This window comes from Odocoileus virginianus, chromosome 22 (genome assembly GCF_023699985.2).
Source record: "Odocoileus virginianus isolate 20LAN1187 ecotype Illinois chromosome 22, Ovbor_1.2, whole genome shotgun sequence".
Classification (NCBI taxonomy): domain Eukaryota; kingdom Metazoa; phylum Chordata; class Mammalia; order Artiodactyla; family Cervidae; genus Odocoileus; species Odocoileus virginianus.
Window position 1 is genome coordinate 3743600 of NC_069695.1, and position 20753 is coordinate 3764352.

Sequence of the window (20753 nt, forward strand, 5' to 3'; positions counted from 1 at the left end):
AATGAAAAGAATAAATTTAAAAACATAACAAAGGGAGAGGGGATGGACGCTGGTGGGGGTATTCAGGGCAGGTGGGCCAAAGAGTGACTAGAATGGCCTGAAGAGGCAAGGAAAGGAGCCCTGGACTGAGTTAGTTTCCCGTTTCCACGCTGCCGCTCACTCTGCCGCAGGAGCCAAGCTCGTAAGCACCCTTCTCTCACCTGATTACTGGTGAGACAAGCTGATGTATGTGACTGTGTCAGGAGTAACATCATTATTATTATTAATGTTAAGGCCCGTTGCATGATGCGCATTTAAAGGACCTAGGGAAAAATTGGGCACTGGGGGCTAGTTAGTATCTGCTACTAGTTCATGGCTGTAAACAACCAAGCTCAACCTTTCTGGAGTCCTGCAAGTCCCCAAGAAGTCCTTAAAGTGCAGGGAATGAGATAAGGAGGGTGCATTTAATCTCTTCACTGGATGCAGTGTGTGTGTGTGTGAGTGTGTGTGTGTCCCTGAATGGGACAAGGACAACCAGTAGGGCTTTCCAATGCACAATAAAACAGTTTATTTAAAAACAACGCATTCAGTACTGTGTTTGGCACAGGAGGCAATGAGGCAGGCACATCCACACTTAACAGGTACATTTGGGGAGCTGTCGAAGCAGATCATTGCATTTTCTTCACAAACTACAGTCACAATATACACGCGATTACCTTTACAAAAGAAAAAAAAAACAAAAACAAAAACAGATGATCATCCTTGTTCACCAGGAAGGCAGGAGGCTATTTACACATTCCTCAGTCCAGCGTGCTGGCTTCGGTCAGGTCTCCACGGCCCTGTCCATCTGGCAGCTCGTTTCTAAGAGTGACTGAGGCTGCCTCTCGTAAGAGATGTGAGTCTGAGTCCTAAGGGCTGAAGCTTCGTCCAGAGAGCAAGGGGTCTTCTCGTTTGCTGGAAAGGAGTAAAGCCTTCAATGCCAGTCTCTCAGCGGGAAGTAGCTTTTCCAAAACAAATGCATCCGGTGTGCGGGGGGAGGGCTCCATGGTTATACGGACTTAAGAAGCATTTATTTTTCCTGACACATGCTTCTTCTGCATTTCTGTAATTTACAATCATTGTTCTCCTACCTTTTGGTTCCATCATTACTCTATAAAGAACTTCATTCCTTACCCTACAATGATATAACATTCCTTAAAATGATGCTAAAATGAGGTGGTAAAACCAAGCAGGTTAAACGAGAGAAGATATCATATACATTCTTTTGTCTTGATTTCTGATTCGTGCTTCCACGATAGATTGTCAACTTCCCATCTAAAGAATGCAGGTAGCATGGCGTGGTGTAGTATAATGGAATCAGTGGCTGGGAGACCCAGACTCTAGGTCCAGTTAACAAGCTGGGAACATCAGTCATTCTCTGTTTCCTGAACCTCAGTTGCCCCATCTCCACATTGAGGATATTCACCTAGAATCTAGACCCAAGTTAATGTCTAGATTTGTGAAGTTCTGCTGTGGACTTAGGGGACTGCCCTGCGGGAATAAGTGACGCTGCCCTGGGGTGGTTCAGTGCTTTTGTTCTGAGCCCTGGGAGAATTTCAGTGCTAATTGCTGATGCTCAGTATTTGGATTTCAGCCCATCGATAAACCCCTCCCAGGGCTCTTGGTAGTAAGGCTGCATTCTGCCTAGTAAGGGCTTACTTAGATCTGGATCTTGAAATCTGGTTAAAGAGCATTTCTGTCGTGGGTACCTACTATTCTAAGCCTTGCAAAAATGGTCTAGGTTCTAGATTTCAGAGGGAAATCTGTTCCTTTCTGCAAATATTTAAGTGACTTTATTTCACCTGCACGCATTGACCAAACCTCTCTCCCATCATCTACCAGATTTTCTTCCCTACCTCACAAGATGAAAATGTTGTGGGGGTGGCTGGTTCCTCAGTGCTGGTTTTGCTGTGAATTTCTTCCCAGTAAACTCAGGACCACTGTCAAATCGCTTCTGTTTGTAGCTGTGAGCTATCCGTCTTTGTGTATCAGGAAAAGAGCCAGATAGAAGCCTACTTTGTGCCCAGGCTATATGCAAATTGTTCTGAACACAGAGAAAAACATTTCAACATGGACCTAACTCATTTAAAATAAAACATCGTGTATTAACTATAGTGGAACAAGCTCGTTTTGATAGTTGTTAAGAAGGACAGAAAACAGAGGTATACCCTGATTTTTTGAACACAATATAGAAAATGTCCAAGTTGAGTTTCAAACCTTCACAGTCTAGAAATATTTTACAGAACCTGTAGGGTATTTTACTACAGCAAGGAAAGTAGATTTGGTTCTTTATGATCTAATTTTGATTTATCACATACAGAATAAAAACTTAATGGCTATGTGTAAGGAATTAAGTACACTTTTTTCCCCCCAGCATTGCCTTCCAAAGGATTTCATTAAACCCACCTAAGAATGACTTCCATCCTAAAACCTTTAATTTGCAAACAAAGCTTTTCCTGTGGCTCAGGAGGGTGTCTGATTTCCAAACACTCAGGAAATAGGGCTTTCACGTCTGACTAGTGGTAAGAAAGAAGGAAAGTCGAGCGCAGTGCCCAGAGACTGCAGTGGCCAAGTGTTTGCTGGTAGGTTTTTTCAAAGTCCAGCCTTAGCGAAGGGCTTAGCTAAGGGCAAGGCATTGCATGGTGCCCTCCCTTACTGTGTTCCTAGTGTATTCTTATTTAATGGTGTTTTGAGCCCACCGTGAATTTTCCGAGTGCAGAGAAAGTCCAGCTGAGTGCATACTGAAGCCCTGGGCAGGGTAGTAGTGCTTAGCCAAGTGTCCCCCTGGTGAGGTAGAGACCTTTGAACCACAGAGTCTCCCCAGGTAAGGGTGATGGGTACAGGTAAGCTAATGGGATGTCTTTTTTCCCCCTGCTGTTTTATAGGCACTAATTTCTGGATGCCTGTCACTTTTGTGCCACATCAGAAGGTTGGGGAGTAAGTGGACAGGGAAAATTAGCCAAATAGGGCAAGAGGTGATGGACAATACAATATGAGGAAAGATCAGCCAAATATGGTTTCGACTGGCAGTTAAATTACGGAGTGTTTGCCTGGAAGGCCACCTTCAGAAACCAGACAAGCCGTGGCTAGTAGCTCCTTATGGCTCCGAGGAGCCTGTTGAGAGGCTCCTAAGAGTCATGTGGCTAAAAGGGGGCATTGTGAACCCCTTAAGGCCCTTAGCCTCCAGGACCAATAATATATTAAAAATCAGTAGAATCGATCAGGGTGGCCGTGCCTCTCTGTGGCACGCGGGGTCCATGGAGCCCCTCGGAAGCCACGGCCAGCCCTCCTGTTTGGTGCTCACTGACTCAGAAATTGTTCAGGCAGTGCTGCGCTGGAGCCAGCTCGGAGTGGCTCTTGAGAACATATTGTGACATTTCAGCTGGTTGACATCGAATTAGCCGTTGGAAATTGGCTATGAGGGAGAGCATCTATAGCATGGAAATTGGCAAGTCCTACAAATCAGGGCTCCATCATCCTTCAGAGCCAGTTGTTAAACATTTAGCATCACACCAAAGAGCTAAAGCTGTCTCTTAACCCGACAACAGGGAAAAGAGAGGGGATCTCTAGTTTCTCTGATGATGAAAGCCTTTGCATGGGCACAGCTGTGGAAAGGAGCCTGGCCAAAACTTCATCAGGATGTAATTTAAGAGTAACTCAGGAGTGAAGTCGCTCAGTCATGTCCAACTCTTTGCGACCCCATGGAATATACAGTCCATGGAATTCTCCAGGCTAGAATACTGGAGTGGGTAGCCTTTCCCGTCTCCAGGGAATCTTCCCAGCCCAGGGATTGCACCCAGGTCTCCCGCATTGCAGGCGGGTTCTTTATCAGCTGAGCCGCCGGGGAAGCCCAAGAATGCTGGAGTGGGCAGCCTATCCCTTCTCCAGGGGATCTTCCCCACCCAGGAATTGAACTGGGGTCTCCTGCATTGCAGGAGGATTCGTAACCAACTGAGCTATCCGGGAAGCCCCTCATTAGGATGGAGGGACCTTATTTAACAGAGGCTGGCGCCAGGCAGGCTGGCACCAGGCAGCCCATGCCAACTGACCATCCCTTTTATATTCAGCTGGTTTTAGAACCTCAGCTTCTTCTTTTTTTCCTTCTTTGATTGGTTTCATTTTAACCTGAAGATCTTTGCATTTGGGGGCATTTCCTGGAGGTTGAGAAATAAGACCCCTTTAGAACTATTTTAGGCTCTGGGAATGACATCTAAGGAGAATCTGAATGAATTGTTCAATCTTCCTATTTCTCAGTCTGCCTATTTTTAAAGATGAGTGACCTGAGATCTCTCTTAGTCTGAACCAGAGTGACATATAAAGAGCTGGCCTTGGGGTAAAGTAGGTTAAAGCTATGTTCCCCACTCTGACTATCTTCAGGCCTGCATCCATTCTGACAAAATTGACCAGTTACTGTTCACTTACAAATTAGTGACTGGTCAATTTAGCCAAAAGAGTTGAATGGTTGAGTCACTAAGACTGTGTTTCTATTGTGATAACTCCAGGGAGCAGATCTGATGACAACTGCACTAGAAGTGACAAGCATTCAGCGACTTTGGTCAACACAGTATACGTGACTTCAGTCTAGACTTTTGGTTTCCAAATTGTGGCCACATCAGAATCACCTGGGGATCTTTGTAAGCGGGCTTTTATTCCAGGGCATTCTGAGCCACAGGTCTGGGGAGGAGAGCAAGGATGGTATCAGCTCCTCCCGCCTTCCAGCTTGGCTTGCTAGAGGATGGGTAGCAAATCCAGGTCCTCTCCCCACAACCCCATTGTCATCTTAAACAGGAGTCAGTTACTCGACAACAGGCTCGTCACTGTGATTATCCATTGTAATTAACAACAAGAGAATGAGCTTCACTGAGGATAAAAACATCTGTTCAAACACATATATCTTCGATAAGTCATCACAGTAAAAAGAAATCTTAAGAAATACTGCGTAATACAATAATGACATTCTAAAATGTTTCCCACTTTAAATGTTAAATCTATATGGCAAAGCGATCAAAGGGTGAGAGAGGCATATTTCCTCATTTTTGTCTGTGGTATCATCTCACCTGTGGCCTTGATTAATTGGGCCACAGAGCCCAGACAGGACCAGCAGGTGACCCAGGGGCTCTAAGTCCCCAGCACCCATGACCCTCTGTCTGGGCTTTTCAGCCACACACACACACAGCCCCAGCTTTCTCTGTGAGCAAAAGCATAGTTCTACACACTCAGGGAGAAGTAGAGGCAAGGCATAAACTTTGGCTTGGCACATTCAGACCACTGCAGGGAAAAGGATCCAGAATTATACAGAAAATGGCTCTCTCTCTTCTTGCACAGGAAGACCCAGCCCCAATTATTCATTGTTATTTGCACATCTTCTCAGCATATTGAACTAAATGCAATAATTTAAAGTCTGCTCTTGAAATTACTTATAACATGGAAAGGCACTGACAAAACATACTTTTACCCAGAGTCCTCAAATGAAAATTTTACATACGGAAAAGTACATAGCTGCTCTCAGCACTCAACTTTTAAATTATATATACATATTACTAAAACAAGGTTTTATTAAGGTAAATAGATTACTAAGATCCCAGCTGTCAACTGGGAACTGTCAGTAACTTCATTGTGATTTACCAGATTTATCAGAATCATCATTACCAAGTAGGTTTCCTCTCATGTTAGGAGAGAATGTAGGTTACTACCAATGGACTGTTGTATACCTAGGCAAGCATTTCCTTTTCTGTTTTGCATTGAGAAATATATTTTTTTTTAAGTGGAGGGAGAATCTTGTTTCCTCTTTTTCAGCTTTTCTAACTTAGTTTATTTTCTGTGCCTTGTAGACCCCAGACCATAATCACTTTCTCTTTGAGTCCACTGTTATTGGATGCTGATGAGCCAAGAAGTGCTAGATAAGGAGTCAGAATTTCTCCACTGATTACCTGTGCAATCTCGGGAAAATCACTTAACCTGTCTGTTTCTCCATTTCTCATTTGGAAAGTCAAGGATTAGGACCAGAGATACCGAAAGGCTCTTCCGTTCCCAGTGTCCTAGGTCTCTAGAATTCTGTCCCTGTTGCCTTAGCCCTCATATCAACACCTCTTTGCTGACTGAATGTGTCTAATAATTAGTACTTTGCCCCAGTCAAGGAGAAGAGGGTGGCAGAGGATGAGATGGTCGGATGGCATCACTGATTCAATGGACATGAGTTTGAGCGCACTCCGGGAGATGGCAAAGTTACAGGGAGGCCTGGCGTGCTGCAGTCCATGGGATCACAGAGTCAGACATGACTTAGAACAACAACCCAAGTCAAAAGAAAAGGTTTTCTCTTCCTCCGCTTCCCCACCCAGTCAGGTTACTTTTGATGTTCACATCTGCGGATAACTGGCTAAGTGGAGGCCTGGGCACAAGGAGGCCAGGGGACCATCTCCCTTCACAACCTGGCTGGTAGCGCCATAGTCGGGGGCCTGCCATCAGAGTCACACAGATGGCCCAGTGGTCACCGCCAGCACTGCTAGGCACACACACTACTAAATGCACGGCACTTGTACAACGGTCAAGGACACTTAAGACAGAAGCAAAGGCAGAGGAACTGCAGAGGTTTAATCATCACATATGGAGAAGATTTTCTGGGTGTGGGAGGGGTTCTTAATACAGCACTTTAACCCTGTCTCCCCTGGATCTGCATGTCTGCACAGGACACTCAGAACGACTGATGAAAACCGAGGGAGTAGTGTTAAGCAGGTTGTTAAATGTTTGTGGGTTTGTTTTGTTTTTTAGTGGGTTTTTTTTTTTTTGTGCAACTGAATCAGTCATTTGTGTTGGTGTCACATGAAGATAGACTTGGGGGCTTTATGGTGATATTTATTCCAATAGTGCGGGTTAGGGTTAGGACTCTGCCATGAGTTTCTGAAAAAGAGAAGTGTTAGTTGCTCAGTCATGTCTGACTCTCTGTGACCCCATGGACACTGTAGCCCTGCCAGGCTCCTCTGTCCATGAAATTCTCCAAGCAAGAATACTGGAGTGGATTGCCATTTCCTCCTCTAGGGGGATCTTCTCTATCCAGGGATTGAACCTGGGTCTCCTGCATTGAAGATGAATTCTTTGCCATCTGAGCCACCAAAAAGAAGAACGGTTCTGACGAAAGGATGCCCTTAACCTATAACCAGTAGAGCAAAGTCAATGGGAAATCCAGGGATTGGTACCTGTGGCCGAATCAGGAAGGAGGACCCACAGGCCTGCTGCCCACGTCACTGCCATTGACCACACAGCCTTGGAGATCCTGGCTATTTATACCACTGCCACCCTAAATTGGGCTCACAGGACCCACCAACTCTTTTGGTCAAGACAGTAGTTATATAGGTTTAATCTTTTGAACAGTCTTTAAAAACAAAAAGACTTTGTATCATCAGCTAGAGGCTGATTTTCCCTATGCTGAAACTGTAGGTCAAGGGCATAACTAACCAATAAAAATAACAGTAAAAGGTGCCATATATTGAGTGCTGACTACATGCTGAAAACTGAGATCAATGCTTTAACCACACGCTGAATCTAGTTTTTTTTTTTTTTTTTTTTGCAATAGAAGGATAAAGCCTGCATATAAAGAATGGATAAATTATGAGAATTGTGGTTAACCACTATGGGAGGGCTTGGGATTGTCTTCAGAGATTTTTAAAGATGAAGGGAAAGGTGGTTTTTTGGGATCAGCTCCAGGAAGTCCTACCTGGGAACAGGAGATAAGCCTCATCTCTCCATCCTGGTTCTGGGAAACAGGTCTGTTTCCTCAGCATGTTGAGTTTTCGTGAAAGTGATGGATGAAATGATGGTGGGAGATGACAGAGTCCTCTCACTCTAGGTTAAAATGGAGCCAAGAGTGAAGTGAGATTTACTCAGTCTTCCTGAAACTTAAAGAAAAATCCCCAAACTTGCCATTCTGATGACAGCTAATTTAAATGGTCCACAAATAGAACAATTAACTGACTTTAGAGATTCTGGCCTTTTGCTCTTTTAACCTGCCTGGCTCAAAGTGTCCACATATTTAGTGAAATCTAGTGGGCACATTAGCATTAAAACTCCAGAGTCAGGATCTGGCCCATATTCAGTTCAGTTCAGTTCATTTCAGTCGGTCAGTCGTGTCCGATTCTTTGCAACCCCATGGACTGCAGGATGCCAGGCTTCCCTGTCCTTCACCAACTTCCGGAGCCTACCTAAACTCATGTCCATACAGTCGGTGATGCCATCCAACCATCTCATCCTAATATTGACATTATCACTTAGCTGAAACCAAATGAACTAAGTGCTTTGGAAGATCCAACTAAACACTCCCATCAGTTTCCCATCTCCTGTGACCCTAACAGAGAACAGCATGAAGACTGTAGTACTTTCCTCTTTTTTCTTTTTCTTTTCTTTTTCAATGTAGTACTTTCTTCTTTAAAGTGATAAGGGAATAAGCATGTGGTCTGGGTGCCCATCGAACTGTATCATTGCATTTAGAAGTGTTTTGGACATCTCCCCTTCTAATTATTTCAAGTATCAGGTTGTTTCAGTGGCTTCCCACTGCAAACCATCCATTCTGATGTCTTCCTGTCTGTTTGGATGATTGTCACTCACACAACAGAGTGAGGTGTGTCACCAGTGGTAACACGTTTGAACCTGTATGAGTTTTCTGTCACTGGTTAGCAACTGGTTCTATGTAAGCTGCCCTGATTAGCTTTCTGGGAAAAATTAGAATAAAACAGCTTCTCTTCAGAGCCAGGCAGAGCATGAGCATAAGAACGGCATCTTTCCTCATCAAATCAGACTTATATTTGGTTTGATTTTCAGCATGATGGTACCTTCCCAAAGAGGGGCAGTGAGCTGCTTACTGAACAATAGCAATGATTTTAAACAGTATTTGTAACATTACAAGCAATCTAGAAGAGATTTCTGTTAAAGAACAAGCTACCCCACCCACATGTATTATAAATGTGCTTGACTGGCATTTGGAGAGAAGAAAGAAACTCTTATTAAAATTTAACATCGACTTGGCCAGACTTTGGGCTGAACTGGAAGAACAAATGCTGCTCAGTGAAAAGCTGGGGTCAGCAGTGACGTGATTTCTACTCCTAAGGCTGAAAGGGGAACTGCTGGTGAACCCCTTGCAGCAGGCCCACACGTCTCCAGTTCCAAGGGTTCGTTTAGTACCAGTCTTGCCACAAAGCAGTGGCTTTTCCTTTTGAAATGCTAGATTTGTAGAGCCAGTTTCAGCGGAAAGAGGGAATATCTGATGTCTACAATCGCCTTGGAGTTCTGGAGCGGTGCTGATGGGCACAGTGGCACTCAGGATGACCTCTCCTCAGCGCCATTCACGTGGGGGCCTGGCCAGCCTCAGAGCACCTCCTCTGACCCTGCTGGTTCTCAGAGACCCTGACCACAGTTACAACACTTCAAGGGCTATGGGGTCCATAACAGCTTCTAAGTATTCTCCTTCCTTCCTCTTCTTCTATAAGTGCCAGACTTGCGCTGACTCCCCGCCTCTACGTTCTGGGGGAAGTCCCAGTCCAGTGCTTGGGTTGGGACAGTGGGAGGCACTGCGCCCAGGCTGGAACACCCTTGAAGGTGTGCCATCAGGATCATTTCCCATAATAGCACTCAGGTCACGAGAGGAGATGCCACCCGCGCCACAGGCTTTTTAGTGATGGTCAGAAATGCCCTGCATCGCGTGCCTCCCTGCAGAGAGGAGTTGCTCTGCTGCAGGATGGCTGCGTGGACCAGTGAGAACTTCCCGAGGGGCATTTCTTATAGAAGGGATCACAAGGGGGTCCATCATGACCCGTCAGTTTGTTCTGAAACATCAGTTACCCAGAGCCTTGAACGTATCAATTACAGATGCAAGACATACAAGCAAAGCTATTTCAACATGACTCCTAGCCAAATATAAAACTCCATGGTGGTGGAGCCAGGAAAGTGGTTGTAGGGGGTGGAAGGGAGAGGGTGGGAGGGGCAAGGGGGGAGGAGAGAGGAAGACAGGATATCGCAAACCAGTTTTTTATGTTTTCATTTCAAAGAGTCTGATCCCACCCAGGCAAAACTGAAATCCTGCCCAAACCTCCGCCCAGAGGCCTCTGATTGCGAGAACTCTATCTGAGCAAAGCTGTAGACACTGCAGCTCTAATCCTCACTAGAAAAAAAAAAAATATAGGAGGCAGTTTATTATTAAAATACAAACGTGAAAATACTTCAAACCATTTCGTTAGCAGCAGAGTTCCCAATGCAACCGTCCCTTTATCAAGTTTAGATCACGAGGCTTCAAAGCATCGGTGTTGCTAAGACCCTTAAAAGAGCAGGGAGAAGGGGAGGGAAGACCCCTTTGCTCTTAAGGGGCAGACGGTCCTTCTGTGAGACTCTCTGGGGGTCTGTCTATTCTGACGGGCTACTCGGTGTGAGTCGGGCACTTTGAAGCCGGCCGTCGGCGCTCCGGCTCGGAGTTCTCAGGCACAGCGCGACAGAGTCAGCTTGGTGAGCCCTTCCGCATGCATTCGGTACAACAGCTGAAACTCGGCCGGCAGCTGGTGGGATTCCTGCCACTTGGTGGTGAATTTGGTTCCTTTTTTGTCATAGTAATGGTACGGAAGGTCTTCCCTTGTGTTGGGGTCAAATCCGAAAGGCCAGAATCCATACAAGTGGATCTCCTCACAGACTGCTGACGCCAGGGTGTACATGAGAATACCTGTGCTCAGCCGTTTGGGCGACAAGTGCTTGTTTTTCCAGTACCTGTGGAACAATAAGCACAGGTGGATTCAGAGGCCAGGGCCGAAGGCTTCCGGCAGACGAGTCACTGCGACCAGTTGGGGCAAGCGAATTTATCCAAGTAACGTAGCCAGTCCTACTCTGAATCTATCCTGAAGACCACAAAACACTCTCAGGGCAGGGCCATCTACTCTGTGAGGCCCAATGCCAAATGAAAATGCGGGCCCTTATTTAAAACTTAGTCGAGAATTCCAAGAGGGCAATAGCAGAGGGTTAAGCCAAGTGCCGGCCCTTCTAGGCGGGCTCGTCCGTCACCGCGGAAGCCACACGCGTGGAGCTGTCCCTGCTCCTGTGTGTGCGGCCGCTCCGGCATTCCGACTCTGTGGCCCTGTGGGCTGTAGCACGCCAGGCTCTTCTGTCCATGGAAGTTTCCGGGCAAGAAATACTGGAGCGGCCCTGCTCTGGGTTGTCCTAAAGAGTGGTATCTCTGACTCACCGGGGATGCCGCAAAGGCCCATCAGTGAGAATGGCCATGCCCCTCATACGTAAAGGGCGGATCTAAGGGGCCCTCTTCTCTTACTTTCTTACCCAAACTCAGAGATTGAATCTTTCTTCGTGGGTTTGAAAAGATTGTGGGGCCTTATTTTTTTCTACCCTTTTGTGAAAGCCACATTTCCTGTTCCTTTGTCTTAACCAAGAGCTTCCAAGCCCTTCTTTGACGTGCCAGAACCTAAGAAAAGTATTTACACACTTTCTGAATTTGTAAAAAATGCTAAATAATGGTTGCTGTGCCTTCCATATTTAGAGAGTAATTTGAAGCCTTGCTACCTAAACTGCCAAATGTCTGAGACTGGTGTGGCGTGAAGGAGTGTGTACCTGTGTGCACGTGTGTGCCTGTGCACTTATGACTGGTGTGCAAGCATGCTCAAACCTGTTCATGAATCAGATTTCCACAGACCGTACTTCCTCCAAGCTTTCGTTGAACCACTGTGTTTGGTCTAAGCCCAAGTGGGTCATTCTGGCTACTCCATGGGCCTCCTGAGAGGCTGGGGGCCAGGCGGGTCACACAGGCTGCTTCCGGAAGGTTCTGTAATATGCAGTTAGACCCTTCTTCACTACCCGAAGGCTTCACATAGACATTCCCCTTCCAGGTGAAATTCACAAGTTCAGTCTTTGTTTTCATATTCTTACCTAAGGAGTTAGAATGACTCCTGACGATTCTTTCGGTACAGCTGTGCTTAGAGTGAGAGGGGAGCAAAATGATGAAGTCAGAAAGCCCGCAGGGCCGGTGGGCAGGACGCCTGGCTTCTGATTCTGGTTCTGCCCATTTTGGGCAGTGATGTTCAGTAAAAAACTCATTCTTTGTACCTCAGATGATACGTCTTTAAACTTAGAAGCTGGGTTATATTACCTCTTAAAAAGGTAACCATACATCCTGGAAAACTGAAATAGCCCCAGTTTTTGTCTGTTATCTTTGTCATAATTCTTAATAGTGCCCTTTTTCTTTCCAAGAAAAAGTTCTGGCGTGGACTATAAATGCTGGCATCAGCCTGTCTGCTAGATACATACCAGCTGATTACACGATCATTCCTCCTTACATGAGAGGTCAGCTACAAGATCTTAAATCTGGAAGATGTTAGAGGACTACAGCATGTCTACTATGTATGTACCCATCTGTGATGTGATAAAAGTTTTAGAATCCTTGTCTACCAGCCCTCCCAGAACCCACTCTAACTTGCAGTAACGCCTGGAGAGTATGTGAGGACACTGGGGCTACTCGAATAGGGGAAATTACAGGTGAGGCAATTTCCTCAGATTATTTATAGAAAAAATTCTGCAATTAATCTTGTTTTATAAAATTCCTTGCATTTTATAAATGTGTGTGTGTGTGGGGGCTCAGTCCTACTCTTTGAGACCCCATGGACTGCAGCTCACCAGGCTCCTCTGTCCATGGAATTTTCCAGGCGAGAATCCTGGAGTGGATTGCCAGGCCCTTCTCCAGGGGATCTTCCCAACCCAGGGATCAAATCCAGGTCTCTTGCATTGCAGATTCTTTACCATCTGAGCCACCACGGAAGCCCTTAAATGCCTGCTCCCAATTCTGGCTGCTCATTAGAATCATCAGGGGAGTTATTAAGACATGCCAAGTGCCTGAGTTGCTCTCCTTCCCCACCAGACAAATCACGTTAGGATCTCTTGAAGCAGAGCCCAGACAAGAGTATTTTTTAAATCTCTCCAAGTGATTCTGAGGTGTAGCCAGAGTTAAGACTCATCAGACTAGATGAAAATACTGTATCCTGGTTGATCTGTCTTTCAAATTACAGGGGATAACAACAAGCTGCTAAAATACTTTTCACATGTTTTGGCACTCAAATCTCCAATGACTAAAGCCAATTATACAATTTTGACTTGTCTAGGTGGTTTTCTAATCTTGGCCATCTAAAAAAAAGAAAAAAACACCCATCAAATAAAAAGGAACATTTAAAGTCAATTGCATCTTTAAGAAAACCACTTGATTTGTCTGCTTTAGTCGTTGGCATTATTGGGACGTAGCTGTCCATTCAGAGAAAATTATTCATTTGTGGTGATTTCCATGACTGCTTGTTGGGCTTACCACCATGGAAGGGGACAGGGGGGCTGGTGGAGAGGCAAAGCTGATGAAACACCAGTCTCTCCATTTGACACTTGGTTACCAGCTGGGGTAGGAGATTGAACTTCTTACCTAGAACGATCCGTTCATGCATTACAAAACATCAGAATGTGTTCTAAGGTACTATGCTAACCACAACAACTAACTAATCAGATAGCTAGCTCCCACCCCCAAGAGATTACGATATTGATTTGCCATCTGGTAGGGTGTGAGTTAAAGGCAATAAAACATACACACCTGTTGACATGTTGCATTATGTTTCCAGGCCAAGCCAACTGGAGCTTTAACTGACCTCTGTGTTCAACAAAAAAGTCAACTAATGTCCTGGTAACAGTGGCCGACGTGTGGAAGAAAAAGGCAGGGATCCAAAGAATGGCCCCGTCAAGCTTTTTCAAACTGAGAAAAAAGTTGTTACGGTCCTGAATGGTCAAAAGGTTGTTGTAATATTTTTCCAGGATGCTGGGGTTGAAGGTGGTTAGGTTGGTTTTCCTTCCAACATCTCTTTGGAAAGCCTCCGTAGGGGCGAAATTGCAACGGAAAACAAAATCTGACTTATCTATCTGTGGTCCACACCGGCTCCCTGTCAGGATCCCGCTATTTCCAACCACAGCGCAAATGTTATAACGCTTATTCACAATGGGAGACACATCTGGAAGCAGTGATCGGAAGTTATTGCTAATAGAGAAAACATATTTATGGCTGGAATAATCATAGTGCATCAGTTGTCCAATCCGAACACTATTCTTGGTCAAAGAAAAATTTTTTATTACATCGACATGCTGAAGAATTTCTTGCCTAAAATAAAAAGAGATTCATTAAATGTATCCCATTCAAAAGAATTGATTTTCCATCTTAGGTCTTACACTGTTTCATTCAGGCAAGAACTGTAGGCACACTGAACCCAAGAAAGATTATACATTCATAATAAGTGAAGGGAGAACTGCTTCAGGATTACAGACATGCTCTAGCCTCTCAGCTTCTGGGTGTAATCCTCTAAGGCTTGTAAATGTTGTGATTTATGGCTTTCAGTTGCTGATTCTTTGGGTTTCTGCTCTACCCAAAAACTGTATTTGATCAAGGGGAAGGCATGGGCCAAACTGTGTGAGAAGATACAGGGAGACAATTTACAAAGACCTCAAAGAGCTCACACTAATGCACAAACTTCGGTGACTTATAGCTTGCAACTAAGGGACTACTTGTTTGCTATTGGACTATAGTGTACAAGGAATATCAAATATCACTGATGTCCAGATAAGAGTCAAATAGATATGAGTCAGTATGGTGCTATCTATTATTAAAATATAAAAATGGTAATAGCAGTGGGAGTAGTTGAATATTTAATAGAAATGAGATGATAATCTCATTATTGTCCTTTGAATAATGAAAAAGGAATCTTTTTCTACTTGATTATATAGAAACCCAATTGAGTTAGAGAAACCTAATTCTTTAGAAAAAGAAGCTATTGTAAATCCTGAAAACATGTGTATATTCTAAGAATTCAGAGGATAAACAGGCAAGGGTGGTACTTAGCACTAATTTCTGGTTGCTTTCATGTTGAGCATTAGGCGACATTAACCATCTCCTCTTAAAGTCTCTGCGATTTAAAACACTTAAGAGACATCAGTCATGTGTTACTCTGCTACTAGGTTCTCCAGGTCCAAGAAATCACATTGAACTTCCTCTGTCTTTTGCCCCCCAAAATGGCAGGAATGAAACTAAATGCTTTGCATACTCTCACTTTACCTGGAATCTTACTTTTTAAAAAATTACTTCAATTTGTCCAAATGCAGAGTGACATACACTGAAGGCTTTAAACCAAAACTTCCAAAGTTACTAAGTATTCACTGTAAACTGTTACAAAGGTAAAAGTTTAAAGTGACACTAGGCAAGTTAATTAAAGATTACCTAATAAATGGATTGAAAGAAGGGAAGTTTTGAGAAGGAAATATTGTTCTAATTGGTTATTTGGATCACATGGCCTAAACATTTTTACTGAGACAGAAATATGTTTTGGGAAATATATAATATATTTGACCCATGACAATTTTCTGGGCTGCCTAGAAAATTAAGTTGGATTAAAACCACAAAAGTTAAAGAAGAAAACACTTCAGAGTTTTAGAATTAATCAATTATTATCATGGACTAATTTTTAATTAAACAGTGTTTTAAAATTTTTAATCATAATCATATGACTCTATGCCAACTTTTCAAGTAAACATTTTCATGTACCATGGATAGCTACTGAATTTGTTTTAATTCCATCATTAGATTAAAAGTGTGCAATAACTAGAAATTCTATGACCAAAACACAACACCCTAAATAGACTGGTAAAATAAACTTTTGTAAAATAAGTATTCATACCCCTAATGAATACACTAGATGGCTCACATCCATTTAGCAGTGTAATTATCCCACCAAGAAGGAAGAAGTAATGACTTATCTGGGATTGCTAAGAGTAGACCAGAAATCACTGAGGAAAATACATACATTTGCATAAATCTCATCCTTCTTCCCCCACCTCAAAAAAGAAAGGTTCATACACATACACACACACACACACACACACACACACACACACACAACTCCATGTATAAATGAAGCTGCTATAAGACAATGAAGAGTAATTTTGGGTAGCTTTTACAATGTATTAAAAGCTATAAAAGTTTAATGAGAACAATCAGGTTAAAAAACCAAAACCATACTTAAACATCTGAATATATTTGGGCTGAGATTTTTCACTAGTAATTTGTTGGGGATAAAGTATAGTGTCTTCTGTATTTCAGTGAGAATACTTTTTTACTTTTTTTTTTCTTTTTCTTTTCCCCAATGAGGGGCAATGAAAATGCATTGGGTGGTCTTTTTGTCATTAACTTTTTTTTTTCTTTTAAAATAAATGGCTTTGGCGTATTAGCCATACATGCTAACCATAAATCATGGTGCTCAATTAAGCTCAAGTTAAGGAGAATACTGAAAACAACTTTTTTTTTTTTTTTTAACTTCTTTTCAAATTGGCCTTATTGATGTTTTCCTTTTATGAGGGGGCACTCCATAAACAGAAAAGGGTTACTAATCAGCCTTTGTGCAGTCAGGCCAAGAAGGAAATGCAGATACACCTTGGGTTGAGGGGAGTGGATTTCTGTTGTTCTGTTTTGTTTTGGTTTTGAGCTCCAGAACTCAAGACACCTCCTGGATCTCCTATCCTACCTTTGATGTAAAAACGCTGTCCGATTAAATGTCCACTTAGGTCTGGCTTGGAGTTCATGGGTCACAGAATGCGGGAAGGGCACCAGAGACGAATCTAGAAGCTTCAGCGCAAACTGCGACCTGGAGAGGAGCATGGGGACAGACAGGCGCGCTGGGCTCAGCTCGGGGAAGCCACGGGAGCCATCAGGGTCCGGCCGGATGGCGGCGGGGCGGGGACGGCGGCGGGGGCGGCTAGTCGGTGCCGACCTCGGGGACATCCCGCCCCCGAGCCCCCTGCTCGTCTGGGCCACCTTCGCTCCCCACACACACTCGGGAGGAAGAGGGGAACCGGGGAAGCCCGTCTCCATTGTCCATCCCCCCGGGCGCGGGAGAGACCATAAAATGGCCGTCTCGCGGAGCGCAGGGCCGGGAGCCCGGCGCTCGGCCCGAAGCGGAGGCGCCAGCGGGGACCGGGGAGTCAGCACCGCGGACAGCAGCCGCGCCCGGGCGGAGGGCCGGGAGTCAGCACCGCGGACAGCGGCCGCGCCCAGGCGGGCCCGGCCGGCGCGCCCCCGCGCCGCGCCCCGATTGATTTTTGGAGAAAAGGGCAGATGAACCCAAGACCCTGGGGAAGGCTTGGTGGGGGGTGGGTTGGGGGGGTGGCTCCTTCCTTAACCTCTTCCTTCCCGAGCCTCGGTCTGATTTCAGCCCCTGTCCCCTGACCGGGGGCCCTCCGGACGCCCGCTCCACTCCTTCCCTGGGTTTCGCACCTCGGGTCTGGCTGAGACCACAGGGAGCAGTTCGTACTCGCCACCCGCCCCTCTGGAGGCTCCGTTGGCAGAGCTCGGGAGGTGGGGGCGGTCACAGTTGGGGCAGAAGGTCTCCACGAGCTCCGCCAAGCTTCGCCCGGCGCCTGCCTTCTCAGTCCATCCTCGCGCCGGGCGGTGACTTGGACCCGGGGCGAGGGGAGGCGGCCCTTAGGCGGCTCGTTTCCCGCAGAGGGCGGCGTGGGGGGGGATTGCGGAAATCCCGGAAAGAGTTGGGGGTGGGGGTGGGCGGTGGGCTATGGCGGGGCGGGGGTAAGGATTGAGGTCGAGGACCCCAGGGGCTGCAAGAGAACAGACCCGCGCCTGATGGCTCATGGGTTGGGGGAGGAAAGCAGGAGAGCGCGCCAGACGAGTCCGGCGCCTGCGCCATTAACTCTCCCCGGTCCGCGCGCGGGGTAGGCGCTCACCGCCACGCATGTCCATCTCTCCATTCCGACTCCCAGATACACACAAGGCCTCTCCATCCACCATCATTCTCCTTAAACCACCCTCCCCACCCCCCACCCCCATTTTTGAAATGGGGGAAGGGATGCCAAAGAAGAATATGAGAATGCAATCACTTTGATGAGGACGACGTCTGGGTTAAAAAAAAAAAAAAAAAGCAGGAGGTGGGTGGCGATGGTGTTAAGAATCAGAGCGAGGCATGGAAGGACCACGCAGTTATCTTGCCCAAAGTGTCTCGGAGAAGGCAAAACACTCTCCCTCCCCCCACCCCCCGACCTCCCGCCCCCATAAACCAGATAACCCGCCGGCGCCCAGAGGCCCCGCACTCACCGGAATCCCGCGTGGAGCATGTACATTCGGGGCGCCCCCGGGTTGGCGTACTTGGGAGTGGTGAAGATGCTCTCCTTTTTCAGGGACACGTAGCTGATCAGCGATAAAATCAGCAGGGCGACGCTGAGCATGACCAGCCCCAGCACACTGGCGACCCGGGCCATTTTGCAATTTCTCATCCCGGGCCGGCTTGGGATCAGGAAAAGCGGGGAAATCGGTCCATTGAGCGGCCAGCAGCTCGCTGGCGTGTCAGTGTGTGTGTGAGTGTGTGTGTTCGCGCGCGCGTGTCAGCGTATGTGCCGGGGGGAGGGGGACCGGGCTGGGGAGCCGCGCAGGGGCCCGGAGGTAGGGGCGGGCAGGAGCCCCAGAGAGAAGCCGGGCCCCGGAGGCAGGGGAGAGCGGGCCCGCGAGGCTGAGCAGGGAGACGGAGGGTCTGCGCGGCGCCGCGGCGCTGAAACGGCGCGCCGTGCGTCTCCGGCCGCCGGCTCAGGCTCCCCCGCGCGTTTCCAGCGAGGCTGCCGTCTCCTCTGCCGCCTGCAAGACAAATGTGATTGGAATAATGTTACAGTTCGATCTAAGCACAGGATTTAATTAATGAACTCGAATCTCCCAAATAACCGGGGGAGGGGCGGGAGAGGGAGGGGTGAAGGGGAGGTGGCAGAGGGAGGCGAATTGAGGCTCGGAAGTCTGCAGCCCGCTTCTACCCGGCCTTCCCCGCCGAGGGTGCCGGCGGGGGCGATGCCTTTGGCCAGACAGACGCCCAGACTTAGTTCCGTGGACTGCTCATTGCTTTATAAGTATATCGTGGAATACAGAGATAAGTAACTGGGTGGGCTGTCCTGGAGGATGCACACCAGCTGGGTGTTTCTGAGATGCTGGGAGAGTGGTTTTGGGAGCAGACATTAAAAAGCTTCTCTTCTCACCACTGAGCCCGGTCCCACCGATCAGCACCTGCCCTAGCACCCCACGAGGAAGCCCTGGAGAGCCACTGGGCCTTGTGAGCGTCTCAAACCTTCTTGGCATTTTCCATAATCTCTCCCCTATCCACTTGGGTTGCCCAGCGCATCCTTTACTTCTCTCTAGAAGATGGGCCGTGCATAGCAGAGCTGTAAGTTGAGCTATGAGGGTGGAGGGCTGGACGCCCCCCCCCCCCCCCCGCCTTTCCTCCAGTGCTGGTTCCCAGCACCCTGCAAATGGATGACAGGCCCGCCCCAGAGTTGACCAGTACTGGAGCGGGTCGCTCTGATTTAACTTTCCATTTTGCGCTTTTCTGACTCATCCCTGTGGCCTGGGCAGGTTGGGCAGCTCAGCTTTGCCCTGAAGCTTCGCTTAGCTCAGATCAGAAGCCACGTGCGTGCTTAGTTGTTGAGTTATTTCCGACTCTTTGCGACTCCGTGGACTGTAGCCCACCAGGCTGCTCTATCCATGGGATTTCCCAGGCAAGAGTACTGGAGTGGGTTCCTATTTCCTTCTCCAGGGGATCTTCTGAATCCAGGGATTAAACCTACGTCTCCAGTGTCTTTACCCGCTGAGCCATGGGGAAGCCCCAGACCAGAAGCTGGAGTATGATAAACCTCCATGCATTATGAATGCCCACAGCTCCCTTTGGAGGAGCCCAGGAGCCAAGGAGCCAAGGCAGAGAGGCTGCTTCTGAGGGTGGAGGGACAGCTCACCAGGTAAGTTTGTGTTGCTTGACTTTCAGTTTCTTTTAGCATATTCACGTGTTCCCTGGTTTAATGTCCATTGGAAACAAAAGTTAATTCATTTTCAGTCATGCTGTTGGATGCTCAGAGGCAACCCACATGTTTCTTTGGCTCTGTCCTTTGAAGTTAGCTGTGGCTTCTTCCCTCTATCTTTACTCTTGGCCTGGTCCTTTTTGTTGACAAAGGTTTGTCTAATCAAAGCTATGGTTTTTCCAGTAGTCATGTATGGATGTGAAAGTTGGACCATAAAGAAAGCTGAGTGATGAAGAATTGATGCTTTTTGAACTGTGGTGTTGGAGAGTCCCTTGGAGTGCAAGGAGATCCAACCAGTCCATCCTAAAGGAGATCAGCCCTGAAAATTCATTGGAAGGAATGATACTGGAGCCAAAGCTCCAATACTTTGGCCACCTGATGCAAAGAACTGACTCATTGGAAAAGACCCTGATACTGGGAAAGGTTGAAGGCAGGAGAAGAAGGGGACCACAGAGGATGAGATGGTTGTATGGCATCACCAACATGATGGACATGAGTTTGAGCAAACTCTGGGAGTTGGTGATGGACAGGGAAGCCTGGTGTGCTGCAGTCCATGGGGTCGAAAAGAGTTGGACGCGACTGAGTGACTGAACTGACTGACTTCCAATAATGGTCAACAAGCACTAAGGACAGAAGCCAGAGGGCAGAAATTGGCCTTCAAGAGCCTTTTCTAATAAAACAAGTTGATGTTTTTCAAGGTGGCTGTAATTTCTTTTTGTCTTGAACTTCTGATTTTATGGGCTTTGGTGGACCTGATACTACGGCCTGTCTGTGGGCTGCAAATTCCTCAAAGTGGTGAACTCCTGGGCTCTAAGGTCCTGCAGAACCAGGGCCATGTCTTCTTCTGC

The 20753-nt window shown here is 46.7% G+C and overlaps 1 protein-coding gene and 1 long non-coding RNA gene across 3 annotated transcripts; one reads left to right on the plus strand and one right to left on the minus strand.

The window, feature by feature from the left end:
• Positions 1-523: 523 nt before the first annotated feature.
• On the minus strand, positions 524-18926 carry ST8SIA3 (ST8 alpha-N-acetyl-neuraminide alpha-2,8-sialyltransferase 3). 2 transcript variants are annotated; one of them, XM_020877329.2, is made up of 4 exons: positions 18170-18917; positions 16590-16709; positions 13622-14179; positions 524-10758 (listed from the first exon to the last, which is right to left on the minus strand). In XM_020877329.2, exons 1-4 carry the CDS (start codon positions 18346-18348, stop codon positions 10476-10478), a joined length of 1140 nt encoding a protein of 379 aa, XP_020732988.1. In that variant the 5' UTR covers positions 18349-18917; the 3' UTR covers positions 524-10475. The 2 variants fall into 2 exon arrangements, with proteins under 2 accessions (XP_020732988.1, XP_070308577.1); XM_070452476.1 differs by lacking the exon at positions 13622-14179 and having other exon boundaries at positions 18170-18926.
• On the plus strand, positions 18149-20602 carry LOC139030350 (uncharacterized). Its single transcript, XR_011482658.1, has 3 exons — positions 18149-18429; positions 19647-19845; positions 20089-20602. It is a non-coding gene; the product is annotated as an uncharacterized lncRNA (long non-coding RNA).
• The last annotated feature ends 151 nt before the right edge of the window (positions 20603-20753 follow it).

Bases quoted from the DNA above. Each gene is read 5' to 3' on its own strand.
- ST8SIA3 (XM_020877329.2), bottom strand. From the start codon at position 18,348: ATGAGAAATTGCAAAATGGCCCGGGTCGCCAGTGTGCTGGGGCTGGTC. The intron at 14,180-16,589 runs GTAGGATAGGAG...TTTTTATTTTAG, and splicing joins ACAGCGTTTTTACATCAAAG to GCAAGAAATTCTTCAGCATG. The intron at 10,759-13,621 runs GTGTGTATGTTT...ATTGTTCCACAG, and splicing joins ATAATGCAACATGTCAACAG to GTACTGGAAAAACAAGCACT.